The sequence below is a fragment of the Mixophyes fleayi genome, chromosome 11 (genome assembly GCF_038048845.1).
Source record: "Mixophyes fleayi isolate aMixFle1 chromosome 11, aMixFle1.hap1, whole genome shotgun sequence".
NCBI lineage: Eukaryota > Metazoa > Chordata > Amphibia > Anura > Limnodynastidae > Mixophyes > Mixophyes fleayi.
This window is the reverse complement of record NC_134412.1, coordinates 29,852,986-29,868,781: the sequence shown is the minus strand read 5'-3', so window position 1 is coordinate 29,868,781 and position 15,796 is coordinate 29,852,986. Positions and strand designations below refer to the sequence as shown.

Sequence of the window (15,796 nt, the reverse complement as noted above, 5' to 3'; positions counted from 1 at the left end):
AGTGATAATTGTTATACCTTTCTGGAGCAAAAGACTGACCATGACTGCCATAATCTTGATAAAGACTCTGGGGGCGGTAGCCAGGCCGAAGGGGAGAGCCCTGAACTGAAATTGCGCCTTTCCTACTGCGAACTGAAGGAGACTCTGGTGTCCCTCCCAAATCGGTACATGCAAGTAGGCATCCTTGACATCTAACGATGCCAAAAATTCCCCTTTGTCTATCCCTGCTATCACAGAGCGTAGATTCCATGCAAAATTTTTGAATCTTCAGCTGCTTGTTTAGTGACCGAAGATTCAGGTTGGGCCGGAAGAATGCATCTAGCTTTGGCACCAGGAAGAGGTTTGAATAAAAACCTAGACCCCTTTCTAGAGGAGGAACCTGAACTATTACCTGTGCAGTAAGGAGCTTTTGAATAGCTTCCTGAAGTGCAACACATCTGAGGGGACAAGAGGGGAGAGGAGTGACGAAGAATCTGTGACGGGGGGGAGTGGGCTAGATCTATGACATAACCCCGGGACACAATTCCCCGAACCCAGAGATCCATCGTGGACCTCCACCACTGATCCCTGAATTGAAGTCGTGCCCCCACCTGATGCTCCCCCCCGGAGAACTATGTCACGCGGAGGGCTTGTCTGCTGGACGAGCAGAACCTCTCCTCGCTGCACCTCTACCTCCTCTGTTTGTATTAGCGGATGGCCTAGACGATGAGAACTGCCCTCTATTAAGGGTACCTTCCCCTCGGGAAAAACTCCGAAAGTAGCGAAACCTACCCTGACGGGGCCTGTTGGAAACCGCGGGTAGAGAAGTACTCTTTCCCCCCGTAGTCTCCTGAATAACCCTTTCGAGCTCCGCCCCGAATAGAGTTAATCCATCAAACGGTAAATTCTCTAAAGCTCTTTTAGAGTCTGCATCCACTGACCAAGTCCGTAACCATAGGTTACGACGAGCTGCTACAATAAGAGCCGAAGCCTTAGCGTTCACTGATACTGCATCCATGGCAGCATTGGCTACATACTCCGAAGTTTCTAGTACATGTTCAGCTAGATTTACAAGCTCTGTACGCGGAGTGTTATCTCTAAGGCTCTGAATCAAAGCCTCTATCCATAACTGCACAGCCTTGTTAGCCCAGGCTACAGCCATATTAGGTCTAAACAAACTTCCCACAGCGGTGTAAGCTGAGCGAAGAGCCAGATCACACTTCTTATCAGTGTAATCCTTAAGGGTTATCCGTTCTTGGACAAGGATAGCCGAAGATGAAGCTAATCTGGCTACCGGCGTGTCCACCCTAGGCGAAGATTCCCACTTTACAGTATCCTCAGGTGGTAGAGGATAAAGGGACTTAAATTTTCCCGGCATCATAAACGGCTTATTTGGCTTCTGCCAAGCTTCAGAAATAATCTCCAACATTTCTGGAGAATGCGGGAATATTGACAACTGTGCCTTAGGTCTTTTAAATAAAGAGATACCCTTAGGTGCTGCGGGCTCCGGATCAGCCAACCCTAAGGTATGCCCGATTCCCAAAATAAGACTATCCACATTCGTGGAGACTGAGTCAGAATCAGAGAGCCTCCCCTTCCGGGTCTATATCTACCTCACCTTCCTCTGCTGAGGAGAGATCAGAGAGCTGATCTATGTCTAGACCTGCATCAGTAATGGCTCTCTTACCCCTCTGGGAAATAGATACTAGCCTATCTTCCCTGTGGGTAGACCCTGCCTGTGATGTGGAAGCATTCTCGTCAGACTGGCTGCCTGCAAGTGTAAGTGGGGTAGTGTTGTCACGTAACTCTGTTACCCGCAGCATCAAAGCCGTCAGTTTCTCCACAGCCGAAGAAAAGAATTGCATCCGGGGCTGTTCTACCACTGCGGAAGACCCCTCCTGGGCTGAGCTGTCTCGCCTATGAGCATCCGCAGTACAAGCTGCGCAAAGGGCGTTTCGGTCTGTGTGTCCAACAGAAAGTTTTGTGTATAATACATTGCAGAAGGCACAGAGTGACCCTTGCTTTTAGCTGTCCCCTTCTCAGCCATTGTCCTGCTTCTTAAAATAATTATTAAAAGAAATGCAGACAAAATGAGACTACAGAAATAGAAGTCTCTGTAAAGAGCACCACTCCAAATATCAAAAAGGCTGTATAGTACTGTCTGTGAAAATTCCTATTACATGAAATAATTCACAAGACCAGAATATTCACATATAACACCTCCACAAATGTTCCTATAGTCATACAAGCCTGTAAAACTTTAAGGCAGTTATGGTTATCACAGGAGGAGAGGCAGAGCTGAGGGATCCAGGGCAGCGCAGCACGCTTTCAGCAGTGACTTCTCCGTTCACCGTGTGGGAAGACAAGAGGCAGGAAGTTATGTCCATACTCCTCCCCTTCCTGGCGCTGCCCGCTCTGCTTCCTGAAGCTCTCACTGGCCCCATCCACAAATGGCCGCCTAGGAGCGCCTGGCGCGAGCTAGTCAATATGCCCAGTACCGCACGCGTCCTTCCTGCAGCTAACTCACCTCTCCCGAGTGTGAGCGCTGCATCTGTCCCCCAAACTGCTCGTTACTGTCCGGGGAGAGCAGGGACCTGCTGGCAAGTGGCCGCGGCAAGGGAGGAGAAGCTGATACAGCTTCACTCCCCAGTCGCTACTTCACACAGTCTCTTACCTATCTATTGGCTTTAAAAATGCCGGCAGAGGTGCAGGTAACATGAGCGCACGGCTTCACTTACTTGCGCTGGGATCCAGAGTGAGCAGAGCTGGGTCTTTGTATGGGATCCCGCGCTGCACCTAAAGAGTTAATAAAATAAAAACATGTCAACCTAAATACTAAACAGTATAGGCAGGAGCCTATACTCCAGTGACCCTAACTCTAAGTCACTTACAAAAAACTGAGGATCTCTCTGGAGAGGAGGGGCATAGCAGGGGAGGAGTCCAAAGATTTAACAGTTAAAGTGACAAGAACTCCTGAGCCCACTACTATACCCCAATGTCTTGCAGTGTCCAACAATGGCAGGAAAGAGAAATTTGGAAGCAGTCCTTTTTTCTTGGCTGTAGAAATGTATCAAACCAGCTTTAAAATTTATTTATGATCTGTAACCACTCACTCAGTCTCCATGAAATCAAAGATTGCTCTTCTAGATATGGATTACAAATGGGCCTTGGAGTAGATCTGGCCAAAGAGGTAGAGGCCACTGTTGGTATAGAAGCATCTCCAAAGTTGCTGTAAACCATGGGTGCCATTGCTAGAATGGAAGAATTGCTACAACCTGTTTTTTTTTTAATCTTTATTCAGGGTGCAAGCAAAGAGATGAAACAGAGGGAAGACATACCCTAGTTAAAATCACCATGGTATGGTCAGAACATCAATTCCCTCTGTTCCTGCAACTTTGTGGAGACAGAAAGATCTGGGCAATTTGGTGCTCATTTGTCTCCATTATGTCAACATGAGAGAGGCCAAAACTTCTGCCATTATAGTCCTGCTCCTGGTACCTTCTTTCCAAATTATGAAGGCGAAAACCATCCTGTTGAGAATATCCCTAGACACTTTCCGTGTGAGCACTAAAGTGCATTCCAGACTGCCACATTTCTAGATTTTGCATGTATTTTTTTTTTGTTCTGTGACCATGCATTCTATGCTATTTCTGACAGATGAGCCGCCGGACGGTGGTACTGCAGTCTGTCATGAATATTGGTCAATCTGGATCTGAAAAAGACACTCCTAGATCGCTCAGTTCTGGATTCTGCCTCTAATGCATGCTGTAAAAACCCTGTGCAGCGAGTATTCTGAGGAATGAACCCTAGTGGCAGCGCAGGGGTCCAAAACATGAGTGCACAAACATAAAAATATCATCACAGAAGATAAAATTAAGGCTCAAGTATAGTAAGTATTGAATGTCCATAACAAAACGGAGGTCAGCACTAGAAATTGTGTTGACACTTCAGTAAGTAGTGTGCTATGAGATATGAAGATAGTAAACTGTACTTGTCAATTCACAAACCAAGGAATATGGCATAAGCAAAAACCCTAATAGCAGGGCTGGATACAGTTAGTAAATTCTGGCGGCAAAGTCTCAAGATCCACCATACACTGAGTCAATGACAGACAAAATAATGAATAAGAGAACTCAAACATAAATCAGGGACTGCTCAAGGGTCTGCTAAACATCGAATCATCAGGGTCAACACATGGAAACACTACAGTCATGGCCAAAAGTTTTGAGACTGACAAATATTTTTCACAAAGTCTGCTGCCTCAGTTTTTATGATGGCAATCTGCATATACTACAGAATGGCAGGAAGAGCGATCAGATGAATTACAATTAATTTCAAAGTCCCTCTTTGCCAGGTCAATGAACTTAATCCCAAAAACAACAATTCCACTGCATTTCAGCCCTGCCACTAAAGGACCAGCTGACATCAGGTCAGTGATTCTCTCATTAAGACAGGCGAGTGTGTTGAGCGATTGAGATAGAACAGACTGGAACCTTTAAAAAGGAGGGTGGTGCTTGAAATCATTGTGCTTCCTGTTAACCATGGTAAGCTGCAAGGAAAAACGTGCAGCCATCATTGCTTTGCACAAAAAGGGCTTCAAAGGCAAGGATATTGTTGCTAGTAAGATTGCACCTAAAACAACCATTTATCGGATCATCAAGAACTTCAGGGCGCCCAAGAACGTCTCCTAAAGTTGATTCAACTGCGGGATCAGGGCACCACCAGTGCAGAGCTTGCTCAGGAATGGCAGGCAGGTGTGAGTGCATCTGCACGCACAGTGAGGCGAAGAATTTTGGAGGATGGCCTGGTGTCAAGAAGGCCAGCAAAGAAGCCACTTCTCTCCAGGAAAAATATCAGGGACATACTGATATTCTGCAAAAGGTGCAGGGATTGGACTGCTGAAGAATGGGGTAACGTAATTTTCTCTGATGAATCCCCTTTCAGGTTGTTTGGGGCATCTGGAAAAACGCTTGTCCAGAAAAGGAAAGGTGAGCACTACCATCAGTCCTGTGTCATGCCAACAGTAAAGAATCCGGAGACCATTCATGCGTGGTTGTTTGGTACCATGAATAAAGAATGGTACCAAAACATCCTCCAAGACCAACTTCTCCCAACCATCCAAGAACAGTTTGGCAACGAACAATAACTTTTCCAGCATGATGAAGCACCTTGCCATAAGGCAAAAGTGATGACTAAGTGGTTTGGGTATCAAAACATCGAAATTTTGGGTCCATGGCCAGGAAACTACCCAGACCTTAATCCCATTGAGAACTTGTGGTCAATCCTAAAGAGGCGGGTAGACAAACAAAAACCCACAAATTCTGACAACTCCAAGCATTAGGCAAGAATGGGTGGTCATCAGTCAGTATGTAGCCTGGAAGATATTGACAGCATGTCAGAAAGAAATGCATAGGGTCAACACTGCAAATATTGACTCTTTGCATAAACTTAATGTAATTGTCAATAAAAGCCTTTGACACTTATGAAATGCTTGTAATTTTACTTCAGTACCGTTAAACTGACTACCACCGGTCTGAGGTATTGTCCCCGTCTTATAACTTCTTACAAATGTTGGCAACATGAGGAGGATCACATTTTGATCCTGCAGTACACAGACAGATTTACCCCCACAAAACTTTAAACTGAAGTCTTCATTAGTTTCCCACCAGAGTCACTTCTACAGGATTCATCCATAGCTTCCAAAGAATCAAATTCTGACTGGGAAAGCCTGCCCTCGAAGACCACCCTTGATGAAATCTTGCTATCTTCAACTGCAGCGCAAACATATGTTCCTTATTCACAAATTATATCATCCAGGCTATCACTTCTTAAATTGTTTAGGACCTAGCAATGATTCCTTTGGGCTCAGAAATACATGCTGCACTAAAACACACTTTCACAATCAGTAGGCAAAGTTTTGTTAGTCTCCACAGACCTGATGCTGCTGGGCTTTACGCTCTTCCCCTCCACAGCCTCTACAAAAGTACCGATATGGAAGGGTATTATTAAATAGGCAAGTAAAAAGCCAGAACACAAAGCATCCCTAACCTTAGGGGCTAACATAAGACAGTTGATATTCTGCCGTTTGCCAGCTGGATTAATCCTAAATCCAACCCCAAATATCGGGTTTCTTTGTGCCCAGGCTTCCAACTTCTGTGTCGAGCCGTGTTTTCTAGTGAACAGCGTATGTTGGTAATAGTTCCATGGTCCTCCTCTGTCTGGTCCTCTATATTGGCATCCTTTAACCCTGGACGTGTAGGGGCTCTCATGTTTCAATTTTTAATTAGGTTCTATTTTTATGCACCATTTTTGATACCAAATGTGGCAACTAGTGGTTCCCCAGATAGCTAGGCAATGCTCGGCTTGCACCATCAGAGTTGTGTTGCTAGAGCCACTTGAAACAATTACAGAAAAAATAACCTACTACCATCATATCTATCCTCGGCTAGAAACAGGAGTGACACAGGAGGAGAGGTTTACCTGCATTATAGACCAATTGGGAGCGATTCAATCTTCCTGTCTACACCTAAGGCTAAAATGGACTAACACATTTAATGGCTGCCATGGAGATTTGTAGAGGAAATAATGAATTGTGGTTCTGTATATAATTACCTCCTGCAATGTGAGGGTCTACATTTAATTGGCTAAACAGACACAAAATAACCTCCCAAAAAAGGTTTGCACTTTTTTTTATTCAATTTAAATTATTAAATCTACATAAATGACAGGTGTAAACCATTATTCAAAAATAGAACGGCTCAATCTAAAGCGATCCTAGAAAAATTGCAGCTTGCTCAAGCTTAAGAGCTCCATCCACAGAAAACTCAAAACCAAGACATAAGCAAATGGTGTTGACACCCAGATTGAAAATAAGAAACCAGCATGAATATAGTTGACAACCCAAAACAAAAAAGTCTATAGGTTCAAATTGAAGCAAGATACTTTGTCATGCTCCATCCAGAAGCTCATACATGTTACCAAGAATCCCCACTCAATAGACCAGTGTTGGCTAACCTGTGACACTCCAGGTGTTGTGAAACTATAAGTCCCAGCATACCTTTCCAGCAATAAGCTGCTACATATTGACAAAGCATGCTGGGACTTGTAGTTTCACAACACCTGGAGTGTCACAGGTTAGCCAACACTGCAATAGACCATTGTCAAGAGCAATGATCCCTCCAATTAGTAACGATTATGTGTGCTCCATAAGTGAAGTGATTAGAAGAGACCACTCCTAAGTAGAAAAAAATTACATGCAAATGTGATAAAACATACCTCTTCAGTGTATGTTACCTTCCATTGGGCTCTCATTGTGTATCCTCAAAAACATTTTTTTTTTTATTTTTTTTTTTAACAAAAACACACAATAGTGTGAGATAGTGTACAAAGAATGAGGAGAGCCAATTTACACTCCAATAAATAGATATAACTTGTGTGCTCAAATTTTAATCTTACTGCACATTTTTTTCCTATCATAACATTCTCAGAATACTGAATGCACAGGTTTAACGGACTTATGTATACCAGAAGAGAGATACAAATAGAATAAAAATCAGACTTTTCATGAACATAAGAATCAACCCCTTATTTGGCTTATTAGGACCCCTGCCACAAATTCTAATTAATATATATATATATATATATATATATATATATATATATATATATATATATATATATATATATATATATATATATATATATATATATATATATATATATATATTTTCTCTCTTTGTGAACCACTGATGTAAAAACCCATGCAGTTGCAGCAGAGGTGATCCTATAGACTGGTTTAGCTGTGAACTTTTTTCAATGCTGGTTCCTCATTTTAAATCTGGGCTTTAGCACCATTTGCTTATCTGTATGTGTCTTCTAAAATCTAAATCTTTTACTCTACAAGTAGTTTTGCAAAAATTGCTGCTCTTTCCTAAAAAGTAGTCAAAATATACACATATATACATACATACACTCAGTGGAATGACTTATGCCAGACAGGGTGGTTTGAAAATCGAAAAAACTGCAGATATCCTGGAATTTTCACAGGAAAAGAGACAGTAAATCAAATACCCATGTGTTACAAGAGTGGTATACAGAAGAGTATCTCTGAATGCACAGAACATCAAACTTTGAAGTGGATGGGCTTCAGGAGCAGAAGACCACACTAGAATACACACTACTGCCAGCTAAGAACAGTCAGCTGAGACTAAAGTGCTCCCAGGCTTACCAAAATTGGTAAAAATCTCAATTCCTGTTGTGACAAACAAATGTCAGGGTCAAGCACTTGGAGTAAACATGAATCCAATAATCCAATCTGCCTTTTGTGAATGGTGCAACCTGGTGTTGATGGTGTAATGGTGTGGGGAATTGATAACATATTATCATTTAAATGCCACACTCTACCCAAGTATTGTTGCTAACCATGTGCATCCCTTTTTGACTATAGTCTACCCATCTTATAAAAGCTATTTCTAGCAGGACAACGTGTCGTGTCACAAAGAACACGTCATCTCAAGCAGCTTCATGGAACATGACAATGTACTCCACAGCTATGAACTCAATCCAATAGAGCACCATTGGGATGTGGTGGAATGGGAGATTTGCAGCATGAATGTGCGGCCGAAATCGGCAGCAACTGTGTGATGTTATCAGGTCTACGTGGTCCAGAAAGTCTAAGGAATGATGTTTCCAGTTTTGGAGGCAAAGGAAAATACAACCCAGTACTAGAAAGGTGTATCTAATAAAGTAGCTATACATATATTTAAGGGTATGGTAGTCAAAAGACACCCTTTAACACAAATCGACAACTGCATCTTCAGTTTGTTTTTAGATTTTTTTTTTTTTTTTTTTACTAGGTATAAAAGAAAAAAACAAAAAAGAATTTGTAACATAAAGCATGCTTAAGGCTTTGTTCTGTATCAGTGACACAACTTAAAAACTTGTATAACTACTTTAATCCTGCTGGTACCATACAGTACACAACGTGATGTACCAGGCTTCTGTGCATTCTGCACATCTTGTACAACAAAAGATGCATAAAGCAATACAGAAATTTTGCCATTACATAAACAAAACATTTTAGTGGCAAAAAGTGTCCTGGAAGGAAATACCTTTTTAGACAAACGACATAGCACCATAACAGAGTAAGAAAAAACAGGTTAACTGTGCCTATAAACTCAAAAGAAACAGGTAAGAAACACAACTGTTTTATGAGAACAAGTGTTTTTTTTGTTTTGTTTCTTTACAATAAGGGTTGAAGACTGATGTTACATGTATTTGTATTTTCACCTGCTTTAAAGACTAAGGCAAACTGGTGTGTAAATCATCCTTGAGTGGATGCTAGTCAAGAGAAGGGTTAGGGAGCAGTAGCACCTACAACAAAGGCTCCGACAAGGCAAACCTTCTAATCCCTCTATGTTCTCAATGTTTTGGAATCATTAATATAAATCAGGGAATGATATGAATCTGGAGTGTTCAGTTGGATTCATCACTTGACGCAGATGCAATGTCTAGATTAATAGACCCATTGGTGACTACAAGACGCAGTCTTTTGGATGGTGTGAAAGGATTGAAAGTCATGTTTTTCTTGTTATCCATCAACAAGTCAGATTCCTGTTTCGTGAACATGTTCTTAACAGTTCCATCTTTTACTGGCACTGAGTACTGATGTGCTCCAGTAACAGAGATTCCTCGTTTTAGATTGTTGTTTAAACCCAGTTCTACATATGGCTTGAGAGACAACTTAGGATCTAACTGCATTTCAACACTGAGCTGCTGCTGTGGAGGAGCGATACAGTTTTTCGGTCTTGTACTTACACCTTCATTTGTGGCTTTCATATGCCTGTTAAAGTCCAGGGGTGTTTTCTGTGGCTTTTTAAGGGAGCTTGTCTTTTGTGCTAGCTCTTCTTTATCTTTAGCAGGTAGTGGTCGGGATCTTAATGAGAACACTTTGTTTGCATATGGCTGGGTTACCCTTTTAGATTTCACATTTTCATTGGTTTGCTCAACTGGTGCACTGTATGTGGCACTGACGAAATTTGTTTTAGCCTTTAGTTGATCACATGGGAGTTCAGCAGATGGATGTGAATTACAACTGGCTTCACACATCTCTCTGGCAAATGACTGGCAAGGGCTTTGTGTGCTTGTGTTTTCAGGTACTGCAACTCTCGATTTGCTCAAGTTTACAGTGATGTAACGAGTTAATCCAAGCTGTTGGGGTGACATAAAGTTTGATTTTAATTGGAAAAAGCGTGTATCATCATTCAGGTTCACAGTATTTTCAGGTACAGATCCAGCTGGTGGGAAGTTTTCTGCTTCCTGCATTTGTGACAAAACATCTGAATCTAATCTGTTAGAGTCTAAAAGAGACACCAGAAAATCAGGCTGAGGATGAATCATTGAGGTATCTGTGCCATTAGTGCTTTGTCGGTCTGGTTGCAAGTCAGACTCTGTAATGGGATTGGTTACAAAGCTTTCATGCAGTTGAACCACATTTTGCTTATGAGCTGGGACATCTGGTTCAGGTTCAGAGGTAATAACATTAGCGTGATCCATAATAGGACTGTTAGGTTGTGGAACAGTTTTAGGAAAGATGCTTTGACAATGTGCACCTAAAGGTTCCTCTTCCACACTCGCTTCATTAAAAAGTGCACAACTCATAGAACAACCTTTGGCCTCTTTTTCCAAAGCAACAGTTCTAGCCTGTTGAGATGAATTGGGTTCTGTGAAAGGGGCAGTAGATCCTACATAAAATCTTAGCTCTTCAGGGCTGAAATTTTGGCGTCTAAGTTTCACTACTGGTTCTTTCCACAGTTTGCAACACTGGCCTTCATCTTGTGTTCTCTGGACAGAGGAGCCTTCTCTACATTTTTTTAATTTATGCAGGACAATACGCACATCCCTCAGAGTGGTCCCGTGGGGCAGAGTGAACTTCACAGACATTTGCGATCTATTGATTTTAGGATGTCGCACTCCATTAAAAAAACTAGAGCAACTGTATGGAGATGAAGGTGGTGACCTGAGACTTGGGGAGAAAGTGCTATTTCTGCAGTTTCCAGGGCTCTTTTTGGGGCTGGGTGATGTTCTTGAACCTAAAAAAACAAAACAAACCCAAAGATTAGGAAGCCTCTCTCAACTGACACAATCATTATACAACACACTTCACCATCCTGAACAGAAAAAGAAAACATGCACAGAAAACCTAACACATCATCATCATCATCGTCAGGTACTTATATAGAGCCACTAATTCTGCAGCGCTGTAAAGAGCACTCACTCACATCAGTCCCTGCCCCATTGGAGCTTACAGTCTAAATTCCCTAACTTACACACACCCCGAGAGAGACTAAAGTCAATTTAATAGCAGCCAATTAACCCACTAGTATGTATTTGGAGCATGGAAGGAAACCCACGCAAACACGGAGAGAACATACTAGGTCCACACAGATAAGGCCATGGTCCGGACCCCAGTGCTGTGATGCAGAAGTGCTAACCACCAGGACACCGAGCCACACTTAATATGAACTTAACAGCAGCAAAAGCTGGGGATATACGAATAGAATCAATTGCAATAATTGATGATCCTGAAAGCTCAAAATACACAATGAATTTCGAGAAGGTGCATACCTCCGTTGGGTAGGAGTTAGAAAACAAAAATACTGAAACATTTTAAAGGTGTGGACTCAAACAGTTATACATCCTACCATGGTGTGTGGCACTGTGTTGACAGTCAAGGTGAATGCATTTTAAGTGGTCCTCAAAGTAAAAAGCTATGACTGGATGGCGCAAGTATGCAACATGTTCAATTTTTGGTCAATACAGTAGCTCAGCGAGTATAGACAAAGCATTCCTCATAGTGATAGCTAGTTATTTTGGGGTTCAGTGCTACATGCAACATTTGATGCATAACTACCCATGAGTATTATCCCTAAGGGTTGCATAGAACTTTATTTAATAAAACGAACACAAAGCACAACGCTACCTTGAAGTCTACTACTTGAGAAAAAAAAAAATAGTTTTACCATCAGTATATGAAGGTGTTCTTTAGTTTAATGGTGGAAAGCTGTGGGAAAATGGATTGGATGCCTTTCTATAAATAAATGGTATCTGTAACTATAATTAGTAGAGGACATTGGTGAGGTGATAATTAGGGAATCACACTGCCCCTTTTGGGGTCAGAAATTGGCAACTGCCACACCGAGGTTTTCGATTTGCCGTTCCCTGGATCAGAGTTTATAACTATTTATAAAGAATTGGACTGTATGGACCAGGGTTCACTACCCCCCCTTACTAACTATGTAAATAATTCACTCAAATCCAGCAGGGTCCACTGTGCATAAGTCATGTGTATTTTAAAAATTACAACATGGGTGGAAGTAATAAACCTGGACATTTCATCAGTTTCACACTAGTCAGGTACAACAAAGTTGGCAGCTGCCATTTATACATAGACACAATACCAAGACAAAAGTGTGATCAGCCTGATTAAAATCCATCTGAAAAAAATGTTTATCTGGTATTCAGAGCCAATATTCCCCAGGCAGTATTTTCAAAAACACAAGGCAACACTAGACGTGATCCAGTCAACAGTTTGCTTTTTTAGTTTCTATTGAGGCCTGGCAACCAAGAGTTGTCAAGCTCTGGTCTTGTGGATAGGGGGTAACCTAGAAGGAAAGCTTAGTCATTTTATAAGAAATCCAACACCAGGGTCATATCAAAACTAGTGCTGTAGATATGTTTGCAGCAATGTGAACATACTAACACTCTATATATCTAGAAAGAGAGATATATATATATATATATATATATATATATATTATTCTCTAAGGCAATTTAAGACTTTGATACTACATTTAACTTTGATTTGGTCAAGTAACCCATAGCAGCTCACACATGACAATGATTGCTACATATTCAAAATAGAACGATCAGGGCAGAATGACTGACTTTCATCCATGTGTTACGGCTGATTGTAATAAAGCATATTGCCTATAAAATATAATTTGACAACAGTGTAACTTTATGAAAACAAGCAACATGGATTTTTTTTGGCTTTTGAGATTTTTCTAAGCCAACCAACATCCGTATTTGAATTCAAGCAGTTGAAGTTAGGTGAATTTCAAAATGTAATTAAAATTTAAACAAAAAGGCAACTACAACATGCTTACAGTAATGATTTTATAACTATACTGTTAAAATAATAAGAGAACTGTTTATAAGAAACGGACAACCCCTTGTAACCTTACCTGAAAGACGCTTCTTTTTCCGAGTAGCACCATGCTGGGTTTGTCTGTCATTTTGATCTCTCAGCCGCTGTAGACGTCCATCTGTCTCTCTAAACTGGTATTTCTCTAATGAGGTAGATTCACAAGGTTCTCTCCTCCGCAGCCTGAAAGCTCCCTCCCCTTTTCTAGACAAAGGAGATCAGTAATCTTACAACCAGTAATAAAAGTACAACAGGTTTGCAAGAACTGGCAACAGTAAAGCAAATCATAAAATTGGTGCATGAAGTATTTAGATATTTTATTTTATAAGTTCACAATCATTTGTTTCGTTTCATTTCATTGGCAATTGAGAAGTGTGTGGTTGGTACCAAATTTAAACATTGTACGGAAAATAATATTTTTATACTTACATAAAATCCATTTCTCTTAGCCCATTGGGGGACACCGGGGTATAGAGTAGGGACAGGGCACTTTAAGAACTTCAGTTAACTAAGCCCTAGCTCCTCCCTCTCTATACCACAATTCCTGCTAGCCTCAATTTATGTTTAAACAAGCCCACAGAAAGCAGAGATAGAGAGAAAACAGGAAGAGAGAAAAAAAACATTCTCTTAAAAACAAAGCATGTCAAACAGTAGGAGAAACCAGAGTGTTAAGGGTGGGTACCCGGGAACCCGCAATGGACTAAGAGAAACAGATTTTATGCAAGTATAAAATCCTATCTCTGTCCTCTTTTGGAATGTCCCCAATGTCACCACGGGAGGGAATGCTCCAAAGAAACAGCACAAAGCACCTTTTTTCCAAAACTTGCATCCTGGGATGCAAACACATTAAACTTGTAAAAACCAGAGTGACTGTGTGTACAGAAGACCATGTGACCACCCGACACAGCTGTTCACTCGAGGCAGCATGGCGGGCTGCCCAGGAAACACTTCCAGACCTTGAAGAGTGCGCCCGAAGATTATCTGGAAACGGGTGCCCAGTCCCACTATAAACCTGACAAATTACAGCCATAATTCACCTTGCAATAGTCACCTTAGAAGCTGGCCAATCTCTCGTGTGCATCAGAGAATCAAAAGATACTCAGTCTTGCGCACATCTTGAGTCTTACACACAAATGCGCAAGGCTCGGACGACATTGAGAGAATGAAAAGAAGCTTATTCTTTCAAAGACCAAGACGTAATGAGGGTAGGAATGACTGGATTTAAATGAAATCTAGACACCACTTTAGGGTGGAAAGAAGGCTTGGTTGTAACTGCTCTGTCCTCATGAAAAACAATAAGAAGAGATTTGCAAGATAAAGCAGCACGCTCTGAAACTCTTCTTCCCGTAGAAATGGCCAAAAGGAAGATAGTCTTCCAGGTCAGAAAATTTAATTCCACCATATTCAAGGGTTCAAAAGGCGAATGCTGTAAAGCATTCAACACCCCAAATTTAAATCCCATGGTGCTATCGGAAGACCCTATGGAGGTTGGACATGGAGCACCACCTGAATGCAAGTGTGCACATAAGGTATGACAGCGAGTCTTCTTTAAAGGACGATAAGGGCCAACACCTGACCTTTAAGAGAACCAAGGCGCAAACCCGCGTCCAGCCCATCCTTTGAGAACATAAGTAACCTGGAAAAACAAAAAGAAGAGGTAGGATACCCCTTGTTTTCACACCAGGAAATCTATGTCCTTCAGACTCGACAATACATTTTTGCTGAACCCAGTTTACGAGCCCGAAGCATGGTTTGCACCACACGCTCGGAAAAACCTTGGCTTCAACAGCAAGACATTCCAAACCTATATGACAAAATGGTCCTTGAGTTAATAGGTCTGGACGTAGCGACAGACGCCACGCCATAAATTCCCACGATGGAGAACATGTCTGTGTACCAAGCCCTCTGAGGCCAATCCGGCGCTACTAGAAGGACTGGAACGCCCTCTCTCTGTACTTTTTTTTTTTTTTAAACACCCGTGGAAGCATGGCTACTGGTGGGAAAAGGTACACTAAGCAGAACCTCCAAGAAACAGACATGGTATCTACTGAGACAGCCAGAGGATCTCTTGCACGGGAGCAGAAGAGGTGGACCTTGTAGTTCAACCAAGACGCCATCATGTCGACATCCAGCTAACCCCGCCTGCCAGCCAGATGGCAAAACATCTCCGGATGGAGGGGTCATTCGCCTGGATGAAGAGTCTGCCTGCTTAGGAAATTGGCTTCCCAATTTTCTACTCCCGGAATAAAGATGGCCTTGACCATCAGAACGGGAGCTTAGGCACACTAGAAAGATCTAGTGTGTCTCTTGCATGGCTAAGGGGCTCTTGGTGCAGCCCTGGTGACTGAAGTATGCCATCGCTGTGGCACTGTCCGAATGAATCTTCAGCACAGCCAATGTTGCGCTCTTATTAGAGCACAGAACACTGCCCGCAGTTCCAATACATTGATTGAAAGCTTGGATTCCTTCAGAGTCAAAAGACCCTGAAAGTGAGCGTGAAGACAGACTGCCCCCAACCCCAAAGGCCGGCATCCGTTGTAATCGAAGTACAATCCCAGATGGAGAATGTATGACCCCTGCAGAGATTTTGTTTCTGCAACCACCAAAGAAGCA

At 42.0% G+C, this 15,796-nt stretch overlaps 1 protein-coding gene across 6 annotated transcripts in view; it reads right to left on the bottom strand.

Moving 5' to 3' along the window:
• Positions 1 to 8,910: 8,910 nt before the first annotated feature.
• KMT5C (lysine methyltransferase 5C) overlaps positions 8,911 to 15,796 on the bottom strand; it is a 37,804-nt gene continuing 30,918 nt past the window's right edge. For all 6 annotated transcript variants that reach the window (XM_075190934.1, XM_075190932.1, XM_075190937.1 and 3 more), the window contains 2 exons: positions 13,224 to 13,387; positions 8,911 to 11,069 (listed from right to left, as the gene is read on the bottom strand). In XM_075190934.1, the coding sequence (XP_075047035.1) occupies positions 9,454 to 11,069; positions 13,224 to 13,387 (1,780 nt within the window). In that variant the 3' untranslated portion in view covers positions 8,911 to 9,453. The remainder of the gene's footprint in view (positions 11,070 to 13,223; positions 13,388 to 15,796) is intronic.